Source organism: Chionomys nivalis, chromosome Y, assembly GCF_950005125.1.
Source record: "Chionomys nivalis chromosome Y, mChiNiv1.1, whole genome shotgun sequence".
NCBI lineage: Eukaryota > Metazoa > Chordata > Mammalia > Rodentia > Cricetidae > Chionomys > Chionomys nivalis.
The window spans coordinates 5,056,540-5,084,139 of record NC_080113.1 but is presented as its reverse complement, the minus strand read 5'-3'; the positions used below and the strand labels follow the sequence as shown (position 1 = coordinate 5,084,139).

Genomic DNA, 27,600 nt, shown 5'->3' with positions numbered 1-27,600 from the left:
GGACCATCTTTCTTTCAGAGTTTCCATTGAGAAGTCATGTGTAGTTCTGATAGTTCTGTCTTTATATGTTACTTGGATATTTTCCTTTGCAACTATTAATATTCTTTTTCTGTATGTTTAGTGTTTTGATTATTATATACTGAGGGGACTTTTTTTTTTTTGGTTCAGACTAATTAGTGTTTAGTAAGCTTCTTGTACCTTCATAGGGATATACTTCTTTAGGTTGGGAAAGTTTTATTTCTTATTTATTTTGTTGATATATTTTCTGTGCCTTTGAAGTGGAGTTTTTCTTCTTCTATCCCTATTATTCTGAGGTTCGATCTTCATGGTGTCCCAGATCCCATTTCCTTTGTGCTAAATATTTTTTGGATTTAACATTCTCTTTTATCAAGGAATCTATTCCCTCTATCGTATCTTCAACAACTAAGATTCTCTTTTCCATCCTCTGTATTCTGTTGGTTAGGCTTGCATCTGTAGTTTCTGATCATTTATCCAGATTTTCCATTTGCAGAATTCCCTCAGTTTGTGTTTTCTTTATTGCCTCTATTTCAGTTTTCAAGTCTTAAACCACTGTCTTCACCAGTTTAATTGCTTTTTCTTGGCTTTCTTTGCTTTCCTTAAGGGATTTGTTGATTTCTTCCAATTTTTTGTTTGTATTTTTTCTCCATTTCTTTAAGGGATTTTTTCATTTCCTCTTTCAGGGCCTCTATCAAATTTATAAAGTTATTTTTTAAATTATTTACTTCTGCTTCATGTGTATTGTGATATTCAGGCCTTGCTGGTATAGAATCACTAGTTTCTGGTGGTACCATATTGCTCCTTGTCAGAAATATTTTCTAACACGAGTTCTCTGTTGATCCAAAAAACTCAATGATGCTGAATGAAAACAAGCTGAATTAAAAGATATCCAGGTTTAATAGGACTGCTATGATCTTGGGTTCCAAGGCAAACCTGGAAGCTACTAACATGACCACCGGAGGGGGGATATAGAGGAAAGACCATGTGTTGACTTTCTGGGGAGAAGTTTAAATAGACTGGGGGAGTGGTCTTGACCTCTGGGAAGGAGTCAAACTTGGCAGGCTACCTTGACTCTCCACAGGGAAAAGGTCAACTCATGGTCAAGGTGCAAGTGGCACAGGGCAGGGCCTCCAAAGATGAAGGCCAGAGACTGGGATTTACATGCTTTATGTTGTTAAATGTGTTCTTTCATTGCCGTCTGCTCATATTTTCCTCTAGTGAGTGCAGTGGGACCTGTGCTTGGGGGGGGGGGCGGTGTCCTACTCTAATTGCTGAAGGTGAGTCTCCTGCCTTGATACTGTTCTAGATGCACAATTTTGAGGAGACTGTACCAGAGGCATTTGAAATATTGGATCACCTGGGCCATTTGTTTTTTATTGGTGTCTGGTTTCCTCGCTCTGAAAATACACAATCTTTCAAAGGTAATATGCATATCTGTATTAATACAAATATAGACTGTGTGTTGTACAAAAGTCAGTCAAAGATGACTTTTTATGTGTTTGAGCAGGTAAAATATGTGTTATGTTATTTGTAGTTTTTGTATGTATGAACATAGGTTATGTCTTTAGTCAGGATTTCAAAGTCTCTTTCTCAATTAAACCTGACTTGCCTTAATCTGGAATAAATCCACAGCCTCTCATTTCTTGTGGAAACAAAAGCATAACCTCTTCCCAAAAGCAACATATCCTTTGATTTAAATTTTGATGTCAAGATAATTTAAAATATCTAGGTTGATTTAATCATGAGGTTTCCACAATTCAAGCTCTCTTAGCAGTCAAAAATTTAAAGACAATAATATGCACAATCCAGACTCTCTGTGTATTTCCCATCTTTATGTGGCTTATTTACTTCATAATATTTTACTCCCCCTTTTAAGGACTTTTTTATTACGTTAAAACTATATTTTTAATCTAAGACTGTATGTACTCTTTCTCTTCTCCGAATTCTCTCAAGCCCCCCCACACACACACACATTGTTACCCATTTAGAGGTTTTTCCATCCAAATCTGTCCTTACTGTGTATCGGTATCTTTCTGTCTGCATGAGCAAAAAAGCTTGCTGTATAACTTAGATTATGGCATGCTGGTACTAGTGTTGATGACTCCCTCTTTGTTCCCTGAAATTCTAGTCTCATGACAGAGGTATGTTACTGCCAGCTCTAAAAACCATATTTACCAACCCTACTTTGGGGTCCACTTCTCGGCTGAGGAACATGCTGCCCTCTGCTCATAAACATTTTAAGTGTTTGGCAGCAGGACCTTTCAAAAGAACTGCCCATTTTTGTGACTAATACCAAGCCCACACAGAGGCTTAATATTATTTATAAATGTTTAACCAACATCCCAGGCATATACCTTGCCACCTTTTACATTTTAAGTTAACCTGTGTTTATTATTTATGCTCTGCCATATGGTGGTACCTTTATTAACATGCCAATTCATCTCCTGCTCCCTTTCCATCTAGCTTCACCCTTCTTCATCCCAGTATTCTCAAGTTTGATAGGCCTGCCTAATTTTAACCTGCCTTGCTATAGGCCAATCACCTTCCTTATAAACCAATGAGAATAATACATATTCACATTGAACAGAAGGATTATTCCACAGTATTATACATGATGATTTCAGTACAGATTATAATAGTAATGAACTCTTTTTGTAACTTTAAAAAATCATGTAAACTTCAAGAAGTCATAGCTTGAACCCATATGTCACAGATCAAAATATTTCAGGCAAGCACTGCTATCATATCAATTAACAGCTTAATCTTCCTTATTCTTGAAGGGAAGTTCTAAGAGTAAGTTTATTCTTCAAGCTCCTTAAATTTAACTTTTGTCTCTATTCTATATCTATCCCAGCAGATTTTTACTTAGTTTACTGACAACAAAGAATCTCCTGCAGATTACAAACTGCTTCAAAATTGCCATGAGTCCTGGTTGCAGAAAGTTGATGATTTGATTTGGATGACTAGTGGGGAAGGTAATGGTTAAAAAAATAGCTCCATTTCAAACTGAGTTTCAAATTTAGTTACTGTCTAAAAAAGAAAAACTTAGAAGTCAACAGGACCTTCTCATTCTAACGATTGTTAGTCATAGGATGCCTGGAGTATAATCTAAGTCATTCCGTCAACAAGTGAATCTTGACAGCAATCTAGAAGACTCATTTCAGAACCTCTTCCACGTACGGTGTAATTGTTATCTAAAAGTATTAACCAGATACTAATTATGCTTCTGTATTTCAGTGAGCCACTGGTTGTACAGAAAAACAAATAAAAACATAAATCATATCATAGCAGTAAAATGCCCAGTGTTGAGACAACTTGGGTTTGTGCCTGTAAAACTCTAGTCTCTTTCTTCCCCCTTTGAAGTAGTTCTTTCTGTGAATCGGGAATACTGTCAGACTGGGATTGTACAAAGACTCACCAGTTTGACTTACATTTTGGTTTCAGTCAACTAAAGATTTTATTAAATAGTGGCACTGAAAAGCCATGGCACCAGGACTGCATTCAAGAGTGCTCCCAAGATGAAGCAGCATCTAGTCATATCAGTCTAGGGTTTAGAATGTGTAACCCACAAAATCACCTGTATTTTAATCTATGCTAGGGCATGTTATAATTTGATCAAATGTCTTGCAGTTGTCCTAGTCATTGAGCAAAGTAAACAAGTTTGATTACAAAGTCAGAAAATAGCAATTAGTGGTATGACCTATTGTCTTGCTAGAAAAGCAAATTTTACATGATCCATCTATTTAAGAATAGTCTTTAACATCAGGGAAGAAAAGGAAGTGTGCTATTAGGGTATAGCTTTTACAAGTTATTGGTTTACATGTTAGAGTCAGTTTTGGTTTTGGTGTCTCATAGTAAGCGTAAATATAATGTTATATGATGTTAAACATCACAGTATCAGATTGGAAAGGAGGCTCATTGTTGCAACATTTACATGAAAAATAAGCAAACGAAAGAGTTGTTGTTTATATTTCAATTGAAAACAGTTTTGTCGTAGGAAGCCTAAATATAACATTAACTATCACAGTATCAGATTGGGAAGGAGGCTATTTGTTGCAACATTGTATGGAAAAACAAAGAAAAAAAACTTGTTTTACATCTTTGAACTGAAAAATGTTTTGTCTTGTGTTTTCTTTCCCTGGTAGTCTCAAACTCTAAAAACTATCATTTAAATCCCTGGTAGTCTCAAACTCTGAAAACTATCATTTAAATTTTAAAGAAGTTGAATAGTTTTTCTAGGGTAACATGCTATTTGTTTTCATTTTCAAAAAGATTATTTATGAAATTATAAAATTATAAACAAATTATAAAAAGGCAGAGCCTCACATAAATCTGCGGAAGCTTCGAGGAAATAAAAAGGTTTTATTGCTGGCAGGAGTCAGAGAATCTATAAATTTTGGCCTCAACCAGAACAGAAAGACTCTAGATTTCCATGCCGAGTTCAGTGAACGGTCTAAGCCTCCAGAAAAACAGAAAAACTAACTCCGAAGAAATCCCTCCAGTGTGATTAAAGACAGAGAACTCACTCTCGCGCTGTCACGCTCTGTACCTTGTTCTCGCATGCACATGCGTTCTTGTTCTCGCGCATGCGTACGCAGCCGTGACTTCTCCGTTGCAGCTTGATGGAGAGGGGTGTGGAGGAGGGAAAAAACTGAAGGACCGGTAAGTGAACCAAAATTGGCCCTTACGTATCTTGCGGTGTTTGCATGACGCTGAGGTTCGGTGTTAACAGTAATGTCAGCATCCGAAAGTCCGGATTCTTTTTGTTGCTGAGGCTAGGTGTTGATAGTAATCAACACCAGAGTCCGGGAGTTCGGTCTCTTTTTGTTAGCTACTCCGTTAGGCCCCTCTTTCTTCCCTCAGCCTGCCACACCAGGCCCAGTGCTCTGAGGAAAGGTCAGCGTACAGTAGCTACCCACCATCATTACCAGCACCAACACACACTGTCCTCATGAGTCCTGGGTGTGGCCTTTGCGTTGCGGCCTAGTGTGAATTTAGAAGCCTGTTTTTGAAGGCCACAGTCTTACCCAACTCTCCTGCAACTTTATAAGACACGTTTCCTTCATAGATTTGTTGGTTATTTGGTCCACAGAGGACGGCATTAGCTGGGCTTATGGGAAGAGCAGTGCTGTTGGGCCTATTTTTATAGCAGCAATGAGGGAATAGCAGTGTTGTTCAGGTCTAAGAGAATAGCAGCCTGGAATAATAGCGCAGCAGCAGGTTTTAGGCAATATCTGTGCTGTTTGGCCTTAGGGAATAGAATATTTAGTCTTAGGGAATACTGTCTGGAAACCAGCTCAGCTGGGTTTTAGGAAGTAACTCTGCTATTTGGCCTTAGGAAATCGTGTCTGGAATAAAGGTGCAACAGGTTTTAGGAAACAGTGCCTGGAATAGCAGTACAGCAGGATTTAGGGAATAGTACGTGGAATAGCAACACAGATGGGTATTAGACAATAGAGGTGCTATTGGGATTTAGGGAATAGTGCCTAGAATGGCGGTGCAGCAGATTTTACGGAATAGTGCCTTGAAATATGACACAGCTGGGCTTTAGAGAATATCAGTGTTGTTGGGTCTTAGGGAGAAGTGTCAGGAATATCAGGGCAGCAGGTTTTACAATATATTGCCTGGAAGACTTACTCAGCCAGCTTTTAGGAAATAAAGGTGATGTTGGGTCTTAGGGGATAATGCCTGGAATAGTGGCTCAGATGAATTTAAGGCAATCATGGTGCTATTGGGCCTTAGGGAAATAGTGCCTGGAATTGCACCTCACTAAGTTTTAGGAAATACTGCCTGGATTACTAGTGCAGGTGGGTTTTAGGCAATAATGGTGCTGTTGGGCTTTAGGGAATAGTGCCTGGAAGTGGCTCTGCTGGGCTTTAGGAGAAAGTGCCTGGAATACTGGCTCTGCTGGTTTTAGGCAATAAAGGTATTGTTGGCCCTAAGGAAATAGTGCCTGGAATACAAGCTTTGCTGGGTTCTAGGGAATAGGGGCACTATTGGGCCTTACGGGTAGTGCCTAGAATAAAGGCTCATGTGGGTTTTAGAGAAATAGATGTGCTTTTCGGCATTAGGGAATAGTGCCTGCAATAGTGGCTAACCTGGACTTTAGGGAATAGTGCCACTGTTGGGCTCTAGGGAAGAGAGTTTCACCTGTGTTTTAAGGAATAGCAGTACTGTTGGGGCTAGGGAATAGTATCTGGGATAGTGCCTCATCTGTGTTTTAGAGAATAGCGGGGCTATTGGGCCTTAGTAAATAGGATCCTTGAATAGCTGTGCACCTGCATTTTAGGTAATAGTGCCTGGAATACAGACGCAACTGGGTTTTAGGGAACAGTGGCACTACTGGGCCTTAGAGAATAGCTGCTCACCCAGGTTTAAAGGCAATGGTGGTGCTTCTTGGTTTTAGAGAATAACAGTGCTGTTGGGTCTCAGGGCATAGTTCTTAGAATAGAGGCACAGCTGAGTCTTGGGATGTAGTGCCTGGAATAGAGACTCAGTTGAATTTTAGGGAATAGGAGTGCTGTTGGACCTTAGGGAGTAATTCTTGGAATAGACTCACCTATGTTTTTGGGAAAGTAATGCCCTTAGACTTTCGGGAATAGTGCCCGGAATAATGGCACAGCAGGTTTTAGGGAGTAGTGCCTAGAATAGCAGCACAGCAGGTTTTAGGCAATAGCAGTACTGTTGTGTCTTATGGGGCAGTGCCTGGAATACAGGCTCAACTGACTTTTAGGAAATAATGTCACTGTTGGGCTTTAGAGAATAGCATCCTTGAATAGATGTGCACCTGCATTTTAGGGAATGGTACCTGGAATATGGTTGTTGTTCAGCCTTAAGGAATGGTGCCTGGAATAGCAATGCAGCAGGGTTTTGGCTATAGTACCTAGAATAGCAGCACAGCTGGGTTTTAGGGACTGGTACCTGGAATAGGGCCGCTGCTCCGCCTTAGACAATAGTGCCTGGAACAGCAGTGCAGCAGGGAATTAGGGAATACTTGCTCTGTTGGGCCTTAAGGGATTGTGTTTGGAATAGCAGCACACCTGGGTTTAGAGAACAGTGGTGCTTTGGAATCTTAGGAGACAGTGTCTGGAATAGCAGCACAGCTGGGTTTTAGGAAATAGTGGTCTTGTTGTGCCTTAGGGAGTATTTCCTGAGGTAGTGGCTCAGCTGGGTTTTAGGAAATAGCAGCACTGTTGGGCCTTAGGGAATAGTGGTGCTTTGGGACTTTAAGGGAATGGTGCCTGAAATAGCAGTGCAGCAGGGTTCTAGGGAATCATGCCTAGAATAGCAGTATAGCTGGGTATTAGACTATAGAAGTGCTGTTGTCTTTAGGGAATAGTGCCTTGAATCGTGGCACAAAGGATTTTAAGGAATAGTAGTACTTGCAATAGCAATGGAGCTGGGATTTAGGGAATAGTGGTGTTAGACCTTAGGGAGTAGTGCCTATAATAGTTGCTAAACTGGATTTTAAATAGTGGTGCTGTTGGGTCTTAGGGGATAGTTCCTCCATTAGAGGCATACCTGGGCTTTAGGGAATAGTTCCTGTAATAGTGGCTCAGCTGGCTTTTAGGAAATAGTGACCGTTTGGGGCCTTTGGGGATAGTGGCTCATCTGGGATAGATGGGAATAGCATTTCAGATTGGTTTTAGAGAATACTGACACTGTTGGGCCTCAGGGGATAGTACTTGGAATAGTAGCACATCAGGGTTTTTAAGGAATAGCTGTGTTGTTGAGCCTTAGGGAATAGTTCCTATAATTGTGTCTTAGCTGTTTTTTAGGTAATATTGGTGCTATTGGGCCTTAGGGAAAAATGCCTGGAATAGAAACTCAGCTGGGTTTTAGGGAATGATGGCACTGTAGGGGATATTGATTGGAGAAGTGTCACAGCAGGTTTCAGAGAACTGTGCCTGGGATAGCAGCACAGCTGGGTATTAAACAACAGAGGTGATTTTGTGCCTTAGGGAATATTGCCTGGAATAGCAGTGCAACAGATTTTAAGGAATAGTTCCTGGAAAGAGGTGCTATAGTACCATGGGGAATAGTGGTGTAGCAGCCAGGTGGGTTTTAGAGAATAGTGCCTGAAATCACAGCACACTTGTGTTTTGGGGAATAGAGGCATTAGTTAGGCTACAGGGAATAGTGCTGTGTTTAGGTTTGAGGAGAAGGCAGTAGGGAAAACCATTGCAGCCACAAGCACAGGTAGAAGTGTTAAGTAAATAGGCAGGAGTTTGAGGAAGAGAGGTACAGTAAACAGCAAAGGGTTCCTACTTACTCTTCTTCTCTGTATGGTCACGGTAGTAAGGCCTGGTGAAAGGGTGACTGACAAAAGTTTAAGGCCGTAGCCAGCCTGGTTGATTTGAGCAGTATATAAAGGGATGGAACATGATGGTCACAAAGGAAGATCTTGGCCATGCTGTCTGAAATGAACTATAATTGGAGGGATTAAGGGGAGAGGAAGCCACCATTTTAAATGTTGGGTTATGATGGAAAATCCTCCTGTAGAGCAAAAGAAGGTGTAGTAGAGATTGTAACAGTAACTGATATTGATCAGCAGGTACCCTTGTGAAAGGGTTTGTTGGCTCTGCCTGGTGCCTGATTTATGAGAGCACCAGCTTAATATTTCTGGTTCAGTCTGTTTTACTAAGTGCTGAACGTAGGTAGTCAGTAAAGGACACGTGGAACTTTATATGAAGATAGTTTAATTTTTGTTCTGTAAAATAAAGCACAAACTATATGGAAAATCATGGGATGGGGAAGAATAAAACCTATTTTCTAATTTATCTGAAAATATTTTCAAATGGTCAGTTTAAAATTCTTACTGTTTTAAGGAAGTGTTTGGGAGAGAGGATATATTAAGCGCTGAAAGATATGCGTATACAAGATTTAATATCTACAATGTTAAATTGTTCATTTTAATTTGAAAATTCTTAACTTTTCTGAAAGTATTGTTTCTTTCTTGCATACTGTATATATTTTGAGGAAATATCAGAATCCTGTCTTTGTTTACTGTGAAGAAGAGATTCAGAGTGTGTCTGTCTTCAGAAAGTCCTGTGTTGAAACTTCACTGGAAAAAAAAATTATCCATCAAGGAAATGATCTTGAAATAGCATGGCCTGTTCATAAGGCTACTAAAGGATGAGAAGGGTTTTGCTAGCTAGTCTTTTTTTATCAGATAGAAATATTTTCTGAGAATATCGATTTCACTGATTGTCTAGAGTTGATTTACAGGAAGGAGTTATGACATAAATACAGATCAGAAAAGCCTACTGACTGGGAGAAGATCTTCACCAACCCCGCAACAGACAAAGGTCTGATCTCCAAAATATATAAAGAACTCAAGAAACTAGACTTTAAAAGGATAATTAACCCAATTAAAAAATGGGGCACTGAACTGAACAGAGAATTCTCAACAGAAGTTAAAATGGCCAAAAGATACTTAAGGTCATGCTCAACCTCCTTAGCGATCAGAGAAATGCAAATCAAAACAACTTTGAGATATCATCTTACACCTGTCAGAATGGCTAAAATCAAAAACACCAAGGATAGCCTTTGCTGGAGAGGTTGTGGAGAAAGGGGTACCCTCATCCATTGCTGGTGGGACTGCAAACTTGTGCAACCACTTTGGAAATCAGTGTGGCGGTTTCTCAGAAAAATTGGGATCAACCTACCCCTGGACCCAGCAATAGCACTCTTGGGAATATACCCAAGAGATGCCCTATCATATGACAAAAGCATTTGTCCAACTATGTTCATAGCAGCATTATTTGTAATAGCCAGAACCTGGAAGCAACCTAGATGCCCTTCAATGGAAGAATGGATGAAGAAATTGTGGAATATATACACATTAGAGTACTACTCTGCGGTAAAAAACAATGACTTCTCGAATTTTGCATGCAAATGGATGGAAATAGAAAATACGATCCTGAGTGAGGTAACCCAGACCCAAAAAGAAGAACATGGGATGTACTCACTCATAATTGGTTTCTAGCCATGGATAGGGGCCACTGAGTCTATAATTTGTGATCCTAAAGAAGCTAAACAAGAGGGTAAACCCAAGGAAAAACATATAGATATCCTCCCAGCTATGGGAAATAGACATGACTGATGGGCAAAAAATTGGAATCTTGGGGGTGGGGTGGGATGGGGATGAGGGGTGATGGGGAGAGAAAAGTGTGAAGGAGAGGATGAGGGGAACTGGGGGAATCAAGGTGATTGGGGATAAAGGAAGGTTGGATAGGGGAGCAGGGAAACTCATACCTTAGGTAAGGGAGCCACCTAAGGGCTGGCAAGAGACTTGAACTTGGAATGGCTACCAGATGCCCAGGGTAATGTCCCCAGTTAGTTCATTGGGGCACCTGAGGATAGGGAACCTGAAATGAACCTATCCTATAATCATACTGATGAATATCTTGCATATCGCCATAGAACCTTCATCTAGCGATGGATGGAGATAGAGCCAGAGACCCACACTGGAGCACCGGACTGAGCTCCCAAGGTTATAATGAGGAGCAGAAGGAGAGAGAACATGAACAAGGAAGTCAGGACCATGAGGGGTGCACCCAACCACTGGGACAGTGGGGCCGATCTATTGGGAGCTCACCAAGGTCAGCTGGACTGCTACTGAAAAAAACATGGGATAAAACCGGACTCTCGGAATGTGGCGGACAATGAGAGCTGACGAGAGGCCAAGAAGAATGGCACAGGAACTTTCAACTGGCGATAGATCGAGAGAGAGACAGAGACCCAAATTGGAGCAATGGTCTGAGCTCTTAAGGTCCAAATGAGGAGCAGAAGGAGGGAGAACATGAGCAAGGAAATCAGGACCACGAGGCGTGCACCCACCCACTGTGACAGTGGAACTGATCTATTGGGAGCTCTCCAAGGCCAGCTGGACTGGGACTGAATAAGCATGGGTTGAAACTGGACTCTCTGAACATGGCGGACAATGAAGGCTGATGAGAAGCCAAGGACAATGGCACTAGGTTTCGATCCTAATACATGAACTGGCTTTGTGGGAGTTTAGCCTGTTTGGATGCTCACCCTCCTGGGCCTGGATGGAAGTGGGAGGACCTTGGTCTTCCTGTAGGGCAGGGAATTTGGACTGCTCTTCAGTATGGAGAGGGAGGAGGAATGGACTGGGGGGAGGAGAAGAGGAGTGGGGATGGGGGAGGGGAGTGGGGGGAGGGGGCAATGTGTTGGAGGAGGGGAGGGAAATGGGAAACGGGGAGCAGTTGGAAATTTTAATTAAAAAAGAATAAAAAAAAAAGAATTTGGAATTTGAATTTTTACTATTTTATAATGTGGTGAAATTCATAATTGAAATTATAATTGAGCCTAATTGGAGACTATCTTAAATTTACCATTGTAATGAAATCTTGCAGAAATTCCCTGGGAATTTACAAAATGGATTAATCTGAGCCCTAATATAACATTAGGTTCCCACTAGTAGACAAGAGGAGCTTACCTAGGTCTAAGAGATGTTTGTATGTCTTATTCTGAAAAATCCTTTCTTATTATAAGTTGATAGGCTATTGATAATGGGTTTTTCAGAAATACAAATATGATAACGTTTTAATATGTGATAGAAAAAAATCAGTTTTTGATATTCTGATAATTTATTTGTAAAATAATTACTATCTTCTCTGGTTTAGGAACTGACTTAAATGAGAACTTAAGGCCATGGATGAAGATGAGTTTGAATTGACCACACAAGAAGAAAACTCATTTTATGATGGAATAGGTATATTCTTTCTTGGTTATTTTAATTCTTATCTACTAGATTTAGAATTGCTATTAACAAAATGTGTCACCATATTTAATATGATATCCTACTTACCTTACTATCTGGCCAAAAGCTCATTGTTGTCAATTGCCCAGGTCTTACTGCTAATTTCACTTATTATGTTTTTTTATTAACATTTATTTTTATTCATTGTGTGTGAACATGCATGTGTATAGCATATTGTGTGTAGTCTGTAGGATTTGGTTCTCTTCTTCTACCAGTTAGGTCTCAGGGATCCCAGTTAATCTGGCTTGGTAGAACTTTTCCCTGCAAAACCATCTAACTGGTCCAGTTTCACTTAACTCTGATTATGTCCAACTTACACATTAAAATCCTACTAGTTGTGATTTGAGGTGCTTTTTGTTGTTGTTGCATTGGTATATTTCCACAATATACTCCCCTACAAAGGAAATTTACAATAAAATTCTTTAAGTCAAAAACACAAACACTGAGGTGTTCAATTGCTGTTGACAAATAGTATATAACAAGTTGACAAATAGTATAACAAGTTCAAAACAGTATGTGTACATTCTTCTGGAAGAAATTTCAGGAAGAACCTACATTGGTCATTTATAATTCCTTGCAATTGTGAAACATGTCATTTGTCCTTCTAATTTGATATCCAGAGCTAGTTATCCTTGCTTCTAGAGGAAGCCCTCATTTCATTTCTTGCTTTACAAAAGGAAGTGGTTTAAAGTCATCTTCTACTTTTAGGACTGTACCTTAAGTCCATTTGCCAAATTTTTTATTTTTCATTCTACATTATACATTTATAGTGTTATTAGTATTAGTGTGGACAATTTGGAGGGAACTTTCTTTGTCTTCTCATTTTATACTACCCTCCTCCAACTCCCCTGATGTAACACGAATAATAAAACCTTAGGGACAGATATTGAGGTTCAGCTTGAAGATCAGAAAAGCAAAACAGCCAAGCCACTAAATGAATCCTCAGATTGAGACTGAATGAGATCTGTCTTCTCCCATTTTATATTGCTCTCTAGTGTTGGGATTAAAGGCGTACACCACTATTACCCAGTTCCTATGACTAGGAATAAAGGTGTGTCACCCCAGCCTGATCTGTATGACTGACAAGTGGGGCTGCTTTGCACTGATCTTCCGGAAAGATTTATTTATTAAAACACAAATAATATACCATTATGCCAGGATATTCTTCCCTTTGCTACCTTTTAATCATCTACTCTTTTACAGATATGTTGCATGAGTGAATAAGCACACACACACACACACACAGAGAGAGAGAGAGAGAGAGAGAGACAGAGAGAGAGAGAGACAGAGACAGAGAGAGAGAGAGAGAGAGAGAGAGAGAGAGAGAGAGAGAGAGAGAGAAGCACACATACATATATGCTCTCAGGCACATGTACACACTTTACACCAAATCTACATTTTGTTGCCTGCATGGGATAGGTATGAAAACATAGGAGTGGATAGGGGTAGGTTGTGGGGAGGTGAGATGGGTAGGAGGGAGAACTGTGATTGGAATGTAAAATAAAATAAAAAATCATTGAAAAAAGAACATACACTAAAGTAGGGCTAACCCACTAGCTGCCAGACATAAGGAAACAAAAAGATTCTCATCCCCACATCTGTTGTCAGTTGCTCTTAGCTTCTGATCTTTTCTTGTTCTTCTTGATACATTATTTGGTTTTTTATTTCCACTTTGTTAATTTTTTTTTTTTTTTTGGTTTTTCGAGACAGGGATAATGCAATGAAAGTGTCTTATTTTTCTTTCTTTCATTCTTTCTTTTTATTTTTTCCTTTCAAAAATTTACACCTCCTCCCATTTCCCTCCCATTTCTCCCCTCTCCTCCCCCTCCCTCTCCAGCCCTAAGAGCAGTCAGGGTTCCCTACCCTGTGGGAAGTCCAAGGTCCTCCCCACTCCATCCAGGTCTAGGAAGGTGAGCATCCAAACAGACTAGGCTCCCACAAAGCCAGTACATGCAGTAGCATCAAAACCCAGTGCCATTGTCCTTGGCTTCTCAGTCCGCCCTCCTTGTCAGCCACGTTCAGGGAGTCCGGTTTGATCACACCCAGTCCAACTGGATTTGGTGAGCTCCCATTAGAACAGGCACACTGTCTCAGTGGGTGGATGCACCCCTCGTGGTCCTGACTTCCTTGCCTGTCTTCTCCCTCCTTCTGCTCTTCATCTGGACCTTGGGAGCTCAGTCCAATGCTCTGTTGAGGATCTCTGTCAGTTTTATTTCCTTATCTGTGTCTTTTCAGAGATGCAATGTATATCATTAAGTTATTGGTGAGATCTGATTTTTTAATATAGGCAAACTGACCTATAAACTTCCCTTTTAGGACTACATTCATTGTTTTTATCCTATAGATTTAGTTTGGTTGTGTTTGTGCTTTTGTTTTGACCCAGGAACTTTTGTATTTCTCTTTAATCATTCAATTGTCTTTTCATCATTCAGTAGCAGACTGTTTAATCTACATTAGTTTGAGGCTTTACTCCATTTGACCAAATAGAATATATGTTTTGTTTAAATTTCTTGTAATTGTTAAGACATGCTTTATAGAGGAAGTTTATGGCCTTCTCAGGAAAATGTGGATCCTGCTGTTTTGGGTTGAGTATTTTAGATTCCTGTTGTTCTATGACATTTCTGGCTAATACAGCCTTAATTTTTTTGTCAGAAAGACCTGGTAATTGATTAGAATGAAGTATTGAAATCATCTACTACTATTATACTATGTTAATCTGTGAATTCGTATTTATTGGAATTTATTTATGAACTTCAGTTGCATCTCTGTTTGGAGCATATCATTGTTCTCTGGATGGATTGTTCTCTTAATTAGTGTGAAGTGGCCTATTTTACATTTTCTGTCTTAATTTTGACTAAAAAACTATTTTGTAAGATACTGTTACAAGAATAACTACTTTTTCCTGGAATTTCTACTTGTATTTTCATAGGCACATCCTTCTTCAGGTTGAGGAAGGTTTCTTCTATTAATATATTTTCTGTGCCCTTGAACTAGAGTTCTTCTCCATCTATCCCTGTTATTCTTAAATTTGTTCTCTTCATAGTATCCAATATTTTCTGGATGTTTTGTGTTAAGTGTTTGTTGGATTTAATGTTTTCTTTGACTGATAAATCTATTTTCTCTACAGTATTTTTAACACCTGAGATTCTCTCTTCCATCTTTTGTATTCTGCTGGTTATGCTTGCATTGGTAGTTTGTGTTTATATACCCAGATTTTTCATTTCTCGAATTCCTTAGGTTTCTGTTTTCTTTATTGCCTCTATTTCAGTTTTAAATTCTTGAGCTATTTCCTTCACCTGTTTGTTTGCTTTCTCTTGGTCTTCTTAAATTTCTTTAAGAGATTTATTGTTTTCTTTCAAACTTTTGTTGGTCTTTTCCTCCATTTCTTTAAGGAATTTTTCATTTCCTGTTTATGGGTCTCTGTCATCTTCATAAAGTTATATTTAAGATACTTTGCTTCTTCTAGGTCGGGATGATCAGGTCTTCCTGCTGTATGACCTCTGGGTCCTGGTGTTACCAGTGGTGCATTTAGTTTGTTGAATGAATTTTTGCATTGGCACCTACCCATCTCTTCCACCAGTTGGTACTGGCAGTATCTTTGCTTCTTGGTTCAATCCTTGCAGTCGCTGTCTGTGTCTCTAGGTAGCCACTGAAATCTATCTTTGCCTCCTCTGCCCTTTGTCCTCAGTGTGCATTTGCAGCCCGTTGTTCAGAGTTCCTCTGAGGTCAACCAGGGTTGGGTGAGTTTGTGGGCAGAGTGGGCCTTGTAGCTTACAGGGTTCTGTCGATGAGTGGTGGGATAGGGAGTGTGTTGATGCTTGCCTGCTGCTGTCTAGGAAGCTGAGGCAGGTAGGGGAGGGCCCAGGGACTTGCCACTGTATGGAGGGCCTAGAGCGTGGGGTGTCCAGCTGGCTGGCTTGATCCTTCACCTCTTGGTCACAGAGTCTGATAGATGGGATCAGGGTGTTGGAACAGCCTACCTGCAGGAAACTTGCCCGAAGGCTAGCTTATGAAGCTGAGGCAGGTGGGTGGTGGCCCCGGGTTTTGTCCTAGTACCAAAGGCCTAGTGAGCAGGGGAGTACAGCTGGCTGACTGATAATCTACCTCTTGGTCCCTTGTGTGCAGTTGTAGCTTGTGGTTCAGAATTTCTCTGAGGTGACAGGGGATGGGTGGGTTTGGGGTTGAGTGGGCCTTGTAGCTAGCTTTCAAGGTCTGATCTATATAGGGGAGTTGGAGCAGCCTACCTGCAGGAAACTTGCCTGCTGCTGTCTAGGGAAGGTGAGCCTATGGGGGAGGAGCCCTCAGTTTTGCCCTGGTATGGAGGGTCTAGAGAGTGAGGTGTCCGGCTGGCTGATCACTCACCTCTTTGTTTTCTGTGTGCAGCTGCAACATGTGGTTCAGAGTTCCTCTGAGGTCAGTGGATGGGTGGGTTTGTAGACAAAAGTGGTCCTTGTAGCTTACAGGGTTCTGTCAGTGAGGGGCAGGTAGTGTTGGAGCAGCCTGTCTGCAGGAAACTTGCCTCTCTACATTGTCTTGTAAAATTACAATTCATCTTTTGAGACTGGGTACACTCATCCTATCCATGACCTTAAATTCATTTACTTGGATTACATTAAAAAATTTCACATTGGATAAGCCAAAACTTTCCACATTCATGGGAATGTGATTTTTATATTGTGAACATATTTGCATTATGGAATGCGATGGATGGAATAATAGCTTTGACTCTCCTGGAATTCACATTGTAGACCAGGCTGGCCCCAAACTTACAGAGATCTTCCATGTCTGTCTCCCAAATGCTGGAATTAAAGGTGTGCACTGCCACACCTGGCTTCTCATTATTACTACATATAACAAAATCATTTTATCACTCTTAGTCTTAGATCTTTAATCATGGATTTTGTCATTTCCCTACTATTTACTTAATCAATTTAGGTATTTTCCAACCCTTTTGTGTTTATCCTATATTACTTTTACAACCTTCTGGTTCACATGCTCCCCTATAAAAAAAGTTTGCGTCAGGAGGATAGTTTATTTTCAGCCCCAAACTGTATATGGAAAATTATTCATGAAGTTCGAGTAATGAAGTTTCAGATTACTATTTATTCTGCATTTGCCATATTATAAAACGCTCTATAAGAAAATATGTAACGCTGGGCGGTGGTGGCGCACACCTTTAATCCCAGCACTCGGGAGGCAGGCGGATCTCTGTGAGTTCGAGACCAGCCTGGTCTACAAGAGCTAGTTCCAGGACAGGAACCAAAAGCTATGGAGAAACCCTGTCTCGACAAACAAACAAACAAAAAGAAAATATGTACCTATTCATAACAATTTTATCAATTTACTTTTATTGAACTTTTCTTACTAACCTTTCTAAGTTTTCTCTGTGTCTTTCATAGTCCTTTGAATCACGTTTTGTTGGTTTCAGATTTTAATAGGCAATGCAATTTATAATTAATTTTTCATAACATATTGAAACATAATACTTCAAAAACAGGAGATTAAGTTATTTGAAGAAAAACTTCAGAACTCTTAGTTTGCCTTGCCTTACCATATGTAATCTTAGAACTTGGGTTAAGTAGCAGATTGGAGAGCAATTATGTTTTAGTCTAGATAATTAATACTTAGTTATTTATCTATAATAGTGTGTATTATAGATAAATTTTCACTGTCATCATAGTAATAAAAAGTCTTTTTATAGTTTTTCAGGATGCTTTGCATACATTCCCATTTGAACAACATCACTCTCCTATGACATGCCTGACAGGTACCACTATCCTAATTTAAAGAGGAGACTGAAATTCAGAGGTTAAATGATTTGCCCAAAGTCACAACTTACATGTACATAAATTTGGGCTTTTATCTAGTTCTTTTGTTACTAAATGCTGTCTATCATGCAAATGACATTTAACATAGGAGGCCCCTACATTTGGTTTTTCTATAAGTTAGAATTGTCCTGCTATTTGATTTTTTATGTTACATTTTCTTGTTTTATACATCCTTCCCTCCATAATGCAAATTCTGTTTCCATTTGTGACTTACAGTCTGAACAGAATTTACTGAATGTCATTATTATGTGCCAGTTTTGTGGTACTGGTTAAATCATTTAATCTCAATGAGTTTTCAATGGCTCACTCATTTTACTTTCATTCCTTAACTACAGAATGAAATTGTATTAGTTTTAGTCTAAAAAACTTCTGTGGGATTTGGAAAATTGATTCTTTAAAGGAAGAACTAAAGGGAATACTGCAGATATATAGCTTATATCTAAATGCATATTGGTCTATGTCCCACCTCCAATGTCCTTAACATCTAATTCCTGAAAGACAGCAGAAGTTTCATTCATTTAACTATCCAGTGAGATATCTTTTTCAGCCAGTTGTCGGTTGTCCATAACTGTGGACTTTGCCTCACTTTTCATTTATACCTTGAATGTTTTAATCTTACTTCCACAAAAGATGACTTTATTTATAGTTGGCAGTATCACAGACTAAGCTATAGATGCTACTTCTCAAAAACAAGATGGAGAAATACAAATTTTAAGGAAAGAAAGAGGATAAAAACTAAGTGGTTTGTCTTAGTGATAAAATATGGAAAAGGGAAATGAAACTTCAGAAAAGTTTTGCTTTCTAAATTGTATTGTTCACTTTTTACTTAATCATAACATTTCATTTAACATTTTAACAAAATGTTAAATTGACATTTTCAACACGTTATATTGATACCTTAAAATTTCTTTTCTAAATACTTTTCTTCTATGACTATCCTAAAACTGCTTTTCCCAGATTTGCAGCTTTTTTGTTGGTGGAAGCTAAGATTTTTAAGTTATTTTGTTAATTACTTTTTCTTACATAGCTCACTTAATACCAAGGCAATAGTGTGTGTTTTCCTCATAGAAATTTAAAACCATGTACTTGGAGATATGTGTGCTTACCTGAAAATTGTCTTTTCAATTTTAATTTTTAAGGAGATGATACAATACACATGGATGGTGATCAGTATATTTTGGAAGTACAAGAAACTGTTTTTTTATCCAATTCAGATGTAACTGTTCAAAATTTTATACCTGATGAGCCAGACTCAATTATAATCCAAGATGGTATTGAAAACTTTGTTATTGAAGATGTTTGTTATTCACCTATTTTAGAGGAAACAGATATATGTGATAACATTATCATTCCTGAGCAAGTGCTTGATTTAGATATAACTGAAGAATTGTCTTTAGCACAGTTCCCAGTTCCAGACATTTTAGGTTCTAGTATTACATCAACCTCATTGACTATGCCTGAACATGTGTTGATGAGTGAAGCTTTGCACATGTCTGACGTGGAACATATTGAGCATGTGATTCATGATAGCATAGAGGAAGCAGACGTCATCAGTGGTCCTCTGACAGCTGACATTTCAGAAATATTAGTAGCAGATTGTGCTTCTGAAGCAGTCTTAGATTCCAATGGTATACCTTTGGAGCAGCAAGATAACATCCAAGTCAACTGTGAGTACTATTTTATAATTTTTTGTAAGTCTTTAGCTACAGTGATTATCAAACTTTTTTGTTTTGTTTGTTTCTGCTTGTTTTGCTTTAGACAGGGTCTCACTACACTCTATGCTGAACATGAACTTCTGCTTCTGATTCTCTTGTCTGACACTGATAAGTACCAGAGTTTTAAGTGTGTGCCAACATGCCTGAATTATCAATGAAATGTTTTTCTGTTTTGTTTTATATGTAAATATACATACTTGTTTGTGTATGTACATTCAGGTGCACAATCACAGGTTTATTCTTGAATGTGGAAGTTAGAGATTAACACAATTTCTATCCTTGGCTTTTCTATACCTTTTTTCTTTGAGACTAAGATGACTCAGTGTACTTGAAGGTGACTGATCAGTTCCGTTAGACTGGCTCGTCAGTAAGCTTCAAGAATCCTCCTCCTGTCTGCTAGCACTAAGGGTTTAAAGAAGGGAAGATCATCAATTCTCAAAGTCCAGCTATAGTTTCGTAGTGACACATCATTTCAAACACCAAAAGATAGTTTCTTCCTTATTTTGGCCAGTAAAATTATGTTGTCTCTACATTTGAGCCATTTTATTCTTATAATTTTATGGGTTTTATATAAATTATATTTGTAGGTTTGGGCTGTTCTTTATCAAGCTATTTCTTCACCTCATTTCCCTTTTGTCTTCTAGGATTTAGGTCTTTTTGTCTAACAAAATTGTTTGGTATTTTTTAAGTCATATGTGGTTATCACTTTTAGTATCAATTTATGCTTATATAGTTAAGTATGAGGTCACTTACACTTGTGTTATTTTTTCTTTTTAAAACAGTGTTAATAGTATGTATTTGTAGGTTTTATATTTTGATTAGGGTATCTTTTACTGCAATGATATGCATGACAAAAAAATACTTGGATAGGAAAGAGTTTATTACGTGTACACTAATATATCCTTGTTCATCATTGAAGGAAATCAATACAGGAACTCAAATGGGTGAGATCCTGGAGGCAGGATCTGATGCAGAGTCCATGAAGGAAAGCTGCCTACTGGTTTGTTCCTTGTGGTTTTCTCAGCCTGCTTTCTTACAGAACCCAGGACCACCCACAATGAACTGGACCCTCCTCCATCAATTACTGATAATAAAATGCTTACAGATCTGTGTACATATCAATATTGTGTAGGCATTTTCTTAACAGAAGCCCTCCTCTCAGACGACTTTAGCTTGTGTTGAGTTGGCACAAAACTATTCAGCACAGTGTTAAAACAAGTTTTAGTAAGCTTGTAGGTGTATGATTATGGTATCTTTGTGTGCTAGAATGAAGACAAGGCTGGTAGGTTATAGAATGATCACTGTGCTAGCAAGGTGTTTTCATTGCAGTTATTGCAAATTTTATTTCAAGCCAACATTGTTTTCCTCACTCTTAGATTTTTGTCATTTTACTTATATGAAAATACATTCAGCATAATGTATTTTCTTTGAACAGTTGAAGTGATATAATTTTAAGGGCATAGTTATTTCATTTTAAAGTTTTTTTTCTTAAATAAGATACATCATATCAGGAGTTTCTTTTCATTGTCTAAGCAAAGTTGAAGAAATAGGGGTTGGTATATAGCTAAATGGAAGCTTACCTACTAAGCATGTTTACCTTCTAAGTCTAAAGCCTGAGTTCCATCATCAGCACTGCACATTTATTTTTGTTGGGTTTGATTTGGTTTTGTTTTTAAAAACTTTGGCAACTTTTTGAAATTACTACTTTATGTGTTATAGGTGTTTTGCCTACATGTATGTCTGTGTACCATATATGTATCTGGTGCCCGTAAGAAAATGTTTACATGAAGAGTACTGTTAACTGACTTTTCATGTTGATACTGTTATTTATAGATGAATAATTGAGACAATATGCTCTTCCATTATTCTTCATAACTTTGGAATTATACCAAGAGTTCGGATTATTGTAAATCATTTTATCTTAATATTTTATTACTTATAGAAGTATTTTAGTAAGCATTAATTGCATGTGGGTGGAGCAGACATGTATAGCAGATAAACCTGAGTTCAAACCCCAGTACATTCTTGAAAAGAAGGAAAAGGTGTTTATTGCATTTAAATTTTATGTATCAGGTTAGATAATATGTGTTTTAAAGATTTATTTATTCTCCTTTTATATATTAGAGTATTTTGCTTCCCTCTATTTTTCTATCTAATAGTGTGTGTGTGTGTGTGTGTGTGTGTGAGTGTGTGAGTGTGTGTTTGAGTGTACAGTATATCTGTGCTGTGTCCATGGAGACAGAAGGGGGCATCCCCTGGAACCAAAGTTTGTGAGTTGCCTATTTGGATACTGGGAACCAGACTTTGGTCCTCTCTAAGAATAGCAAGTGCTCTTAACCATTTAACTACCTTCTTTGTAAATTTACTTATTAGTGTGTGTATAGTGTGTATGTGTGAGATGGGAAAGAGAAACTGTGCTTGTTTGATTACATAGGTCGAGATTAGAAGATAAATTTTCACAAGTCAGTTCTTTCCTGTTACTGGTTCTAGGGATCAAATGCACGCTGTCAGACTTGGAGAGCAAGTACTTTTATGAAATGCTGACCAAACTAGTCAGGGCCACTTCAGCTCTGTTTCAGAAAGGAAAAAGCAGTCACATTTTGTTTCTAACTCTGCTGTGAAGATTTACAATGCATTTCCTGTCCATTTAGTGGATGACACTGACAAAACAGATCCTGAAGATTCAACTGAAGTTAGCATTCATGCAGAGCCAGAAACTGATCCTTGTACATTGGATGACACATGTCCTGAAGTTATCAAGGTGTACATTTTAAAAGCTGACCCCAGAGAAGATGACCTAGGTAAGGAGGAAAACTTTGTCTTGTCCATCTATCTATCATCTATAATATTCTGTTATAGTACATACATATTATATTACATATAGTGTATATATAATACTATAATATATAATATTATATATTAAAATATATATAAGTAACATATATATGTTGTTTTATATTATACAGTGTGATTCTTCTGATTTTTTGTTTGTTTGCTTTTGTGTCTTTGAGGCAGGGTCTCAGGTGTAGCCCGGGCTGGCCTGGAACTTACTCTGTACACAAGGTTGGTTTCAAACTCAAAGCAATATGCCTGCCTATACTGTAATGAATGAATGTATGTATGTACAGGACCTGATTTAAAAAAAAAAAAACTATTTAGGTTGGAAAGTTTGAAAGCTTGTTTAAAGTTTAAGACATTTCTAAGATAATATGCAAATATAAAAATGGTAAGCCTACTAAGTCAAATAAATGAAGTTGCGCATTAATTCTCATAGCGTGTTTTCTTTTAGGACAAACTAGAGACATATCAGAGAGTGAGACTAAAAATGACGATGGAAATGAACTACATGATCAGAACAGTAGTATTCATGTTCCCAAAGACAAAATGGTTCATATGACTGTCAATGACCCTCAGCAGGAAGATAAAGATTATAGTAAGTACATGGCTCACTTTGAATGGAGATGGTTTATGTTTCTATAAGCTCTGATTCTTTTTAATGCAAGTCATATAGCAACATCCTTGTTATAAAGGCTATCATGCTGTGATATAAAAAAGAACATCTGTATCTTTTAATGTATTTTAAATTGTTGGCTTTAAGAAATAAATAGGCACCAGTCAGACTGTGATGGTACTCGCCTTTAATCCCAGCACTCAGGAGGCAGGAAATAGCTAGGGCTGTTTACACAGAGAAACTTTGTCTCAAAAAACAAAGTAAGCAAACAAACAAATAAATAAAAACCAAGGCATGGTTACATTCACTTGTAATCTAGGCACTTGAAAGACTGAAGGAGGAGGATTTGGGATGGTAAATTGAATTCCAGAATACCCTGAGATTATTATGTAGGAACTTATCTTAAGAATGAAAGAAATAAGCAGAAATAATAAATTGAGATAAAAAGTAAAATACACCCAATCTTCATTGAATATTTACTATGATGTTTTATATTAATAAATTATTTATTGCTAAAATTGTGATATTCCTAGTCACAAAAGTACTTAATAATTTGTGCTTAGATGTTGCTGAAATAACAAATGAGGTTTATATGGAAGTGATTGTCGGAGATGATGACACTGGTGGCACAGCAGCATCTACTACTGTGCATGAACAACAACAGATGGATGATAGTGATATGAAGTCGGCTTTCTTGCCTAGTGCATGGACAGCAGCCTATGGTAAGTAACAGCTTAAAGATTTAGTACAGATTTACTTACCCTGTTTGTGGTATGGTGTATATCTATGTGGGGATGTGTATGAATGTGGATGCAAAAACGTGCTCATGTATGTAGAGACACTTGTGTAACATTAGTCCTTGGGAGATGTTAAGAAATGTCTAGTCATCCCAGATAGGGAAACAGTGACAGAGACCAAAGTATGGATACAACCAAAGTCCCACATGGTGAACCAGTGAGTTGGTTGAAGTTATTTTTAGGAATCTGTAGTTACCTACAAGAACAGAAATGGTTCAAAGACAGCTAGATAACATTGTCAAAAACCTACCCAAGCATAGCAAATGAAAGCTGGAAACCTGGAATTTATCATGTAACCTGTAGGCATTTTGACAGGTTGTAGAGTGGATTTCCAGGCAACTAAGATGTGACTCTCTTCCAGGTAGTATGGCTGATCTGAGCCTCTTCAAAGTAGTCCATCTTGTCTGACAGTTCTCTTTACTTTCCTAACTGCCTAAATATGTTTGAAGATAAAGGAGTGCAGTCTGAGTGACTAATCAGTTTCCAGGGACTTCCTGAAGCTTTTGATTTGTATCCTTGCTGAGCTTAAGGACCTTCCCTTCAGGATGTAATGTTTCACCTCCCTTTAAAGCATCCTGTGTCTTAACAAGCTTTTCACTACACTACCGAGGCTAAAGGATAACCTTATGTATTTGTTTCTCAGGAGACCTTGTTTTAATTTTTAAAGAGAGACCTTGATTTTTGAGTGAGAGTCTCTTATTTGGCTTGAACAGACTGATTGGCTGGCCTGCCAGGACCACATGTCTCTGCCTTTTTCATGATGAGATTATAAATATGCACCTTTATATTCATCCCTTTTTTGTTTGGTTTGCTTTTTTTTTTAGCAGGGTGTGTAGGGTTCAAGTACAAATCCTCATGTAAGTACTTTATCAACTAAGCTATCTCTCTAGTCTGTTATCTTTTTATAGAGAAATGGTTTCTGAGGTCTTAAATTTTCACAAATATAAAGTAATGCAGTCAGTGATTTAAAAAGTATGGAGAACTTATATAGTTCAAATTTTACTTCAATTTTTACCTAATTAAAAGTACAGAGAATTTCTACTTGGAGTTTGTTTTCTTTTCTCTTCTATTGGCTTGTGTCTTTACAGTTTTCACAGACTGTTAGATGCATATGTTAGGTATTTTTTCCATGGTTGTCAACTAAATGTGCTCATAAGTGCATTACATAAAACAGAAGTTTCTGTTATAATTGGGTATCACATTTTACATTTCATTGTAGTAGTTAATAAAGATTCCCTAGTTTTGTAATTTGTATGTTTTTGATGTCCATTGTTAGGTAATAATTCTGATGAAGCTGAAAACCAGAATGTCACTGCAAGTGCTGTCTTGCACCTAGATGAGTCACGTGACCTTGACACACTGCCTAAACGAAAACCAAAGAAACAGAGAAGACCTGAATCCAGGCACTATCCACCTGGTAAGAAAGAAAAAAGATTCCATGGTATAGGGTGTTCTGCAGACTATATGAGGAAATGCTGTTGTATATCCACAAAAGTGTAATGATGGTTTTTTGACTGCCTGATCCCAGATGGCTTTGATGCATTAAATTTGAAAATAAAAGTTTCCATTCATTGATAGTTTTACTGACAGACTATAAAGCCGGGCGGTGGTGGCGCACGCCTTTAATCCCAGCACTCGGGAGGCAGAGGCAGGCGGATCTCTGTGAGTTCGAGGCCAGCCTGGTCTACAAGAGCTAGTTCTGGGACAGGCACCAAAAAGCTACAGAGAAACCTTGTCTTGAAAAACCAAAAAAAAAAAATAAAAAAAAAAAAATCTTGCACTGACAGACTATAGATCAGATGTTAAGAAAAAGAAAGGAACTTAACTCTCTGGTTATTTTGTTTGAACAGAAAAGATACCTATAAGCTGTGGTACTCTATTTTGGTGGGGTCTCGTACTTTAGCCAAGACTGACTGCAAACTAAATGCAATCCACCTTACTCAAAGTATCTGTCATTATTGACATGAATCATGTTACTTGACTGTTAGTTTATTTAATGTGAAGATAAAATAATCAAGTTTTTATGGGCTTTTATTTCTGTGTTTTGTTTGAAGGCAAATTCTTCCTTTGGAGCTCAAGCTGGCAATGAATTTGTTATCCTTCTGCCTCCCCCCCTTAAATACCTTGGTCACAGACCTTTACTACCAGCAGAGCATTTAAAATTTAAAAGGACTTCTCTTAGGGAAACAGGAAAGCACTTTTAATTGTTTACAGAATGTATTCCTTTCGTGGATGGTTTTGGGGACATGTATATAGGGAGAACACAGCTTTACATATTTAAATTTGTGGGTGTTGTTGAAGAATGTCATTGATTATTGAAAGTTTGGGTTATAATAACTAAATTAAACGGTTAACTTTACTTACAAATTATTTTGAGTAGGACTGTAATTTAAGGCTTCTTTGAAGCTTCCTTTAAAAAAAACTGGAAAAAAAATGAAATTCATCCCATCATATTGGATCCAGTTCTTTCTTATGATTGCAATATGTATGTTGAAAGTGGTGAAAAGAATGTTAAAAAAATTGATACATTCCAGGAAACATACTTTAGGCTTAATAAAGAAACTAAAAGTGTGAGGTTTGATTATTTTTCTTTGTCTCTTTCCATTTCTTAGCAATAATTGTTGGTCCTGATGGACAACCCTTAGCTGTCTACCCTTGCGTGTTTTGTGGAAAGAAATTTAAGTCAAAAAGTTTCTTGAAAAGTCATGTGAAAAACCATCCTGAACACCTTGCTAATAAAAAATACCACTGTACTGACTGTGATTACAGTACCAAGAAGAAGATAAGTTTTCATAATCACATGGAGAGCCACAAGCTGGCCAGTAAGACAGGAAAGGACACAGAATGTGATGAGTCTGGGAACCATTTGTCTCATGCTGGGGCTTTGTGTTCTCATCAAACAATGCATGGAGAAAAAGAAGCCAGCAAAACGTACAAGTGTAAGTTCTGTGAATATAAAACATATGAACAGCCATTATTGAATCGCCACCTTTTGGCAGTCCACACCAAGAAATTTCCTCATGTTTGTGTAGAGTGTGGTAAAGGTTTTCGTCACCCATCAGAGCTCAGAAAGCACATACGAATTCATACTGGAGAGAAACCTTATGGATGCCAGTATTGTGAGTACAGGTCTGCAGACTCTTCTAACCTGAAAACACATATAAAAACTAAGCACAGTAAAGAGATACCATTGAAGTGTGACACCTGTGTCCTGACTTTCTCAGATACCAAAGAGGCACAACAACATGCTCTAATGCACCAAGAAAGCAAAACGTACCAGTGTTTGCATTGTAGCCATAAGAGTTCAAACTCAAGTGATTTGAAGCGACACATAATTTCAGTTCACACAAAAGACTACCCTCATAAGTGTGAGTTGTGCAGCAAAGGGTTTCATAGGCCTTCAGAACTCAGAAAGCATGCGGCTACCCACAAAAGTAAAAAAATGCACCAATGTAGACACTGTGACTTTAAGGGTCCGGATCCATTTGTGTTAAGTCACCATATTCTCTCAGTTCACACAGTGAATGTTCCATTTAAGTGTAAGAGATGTAAAAGGGGATTTCAACAACAGTGTGAGCTTCAAAATCATATGAAGACACACAGTGGCCGGAAAGTATATCAGTGTGAGTACTGTGAATATAGCACTACAGATGCCTCAGGCTTTAAGCGACATGTTATCTCCATTCATACCAAAGACTATCCTCACTGCTGTGAGTACTGCAAGAAAGGATTCCGGAGACCCTCAGAAAAGAATCAGCATATATTGCGACATCATAAGGAAGTTAACCTGCCCTAAGAATATATCTTAACCTGTAGGGATGTTGACTTAGAAGCAACAACTTCATTTTAAAAGCAGTCATTCTTGTTCAGACCTAATATTGTAAGTTTGTTAAGCAAATACAATATTGCTTCAATTTGCCTTTACATTTTATTCAGTAGGGTATCCTATTTCCTGTAAACTTTACTATGTGAGAGAAACAAATTTCTTTTAACAACATAGTCC

At 38.1% G+C, this 27,600-nt stretch overlaps 1 protein-coding gene across 3 annotated transcripts; it reads left to right on the top strand.

The window, feature by feature from the left end:
* The first annotated feature begins 11,697 nt into the window (after window positions 1-11,697).
* LOC130868821 (zinc finger Y-chromosomal protein 2-like) lies at window positions 11,698-27,393 on the top strand. Of its 3 annotated transcripts, none has more exons than XM_057760843.1 (7): window positions 11,698-11,758; window positions 18,774-19,325; window positions 22,001-22,150; window positions 22,639-22,776; window positions 23,391-23,522; window positions 24,874-25,014; window positions 26,210-27,393. In XM_057760843.1, the coding sequence occupies exons 1-7, from the start codon at window positions 11,698-11,700 to the stop codon at window positions 27,391-27,393; spliced, it is 2,358 nt and encodes a 785-aa protein (XP_057616826.1). The 3 variants fall into 3 exon arrangements, with proteins under 3 accessions (XP_057616826.1, XP_057616825.1, XP_057616827.1); XM_057760842.1 differs by having other exon boundaries at window positions 22,639-22,782; window positions 23,364-23,522; XM_057760844.1 differs by lacking the exon at window positions 23,391-23,522 and having other exon boundaries at window positions 22,639-22,782.
* Window positions 27,394-27,600: the final 207 nt, after the last annotated feature.

What these genes read in the sequence shown, in the direction of transcription:
- LOC130868821 (XM_057760842.1), top strand. Translation starts at nt 11,698, where the DNA reads ATGGATGAAGATGAGTTTGAATTGACCACACAAGAAGAAAACTCATTT. An exon ending in CTCATTTTATGATGGAATAG is followed by an intron (nt 11,759 to 18,773) that starts GTATATTCTTTC and finishes TTAATTTTTAAG; the next exon opens with GAGATGATACAATACACATG. An exon ending in GTACTATTTTATAATTTTTT is followed by an intron (nt 19,326 to 22,000) that starts GTAAGTCTTTAG and finishes CTGTCCATTTAG; the next exon opens with TGGATGACACTGACAAAACA.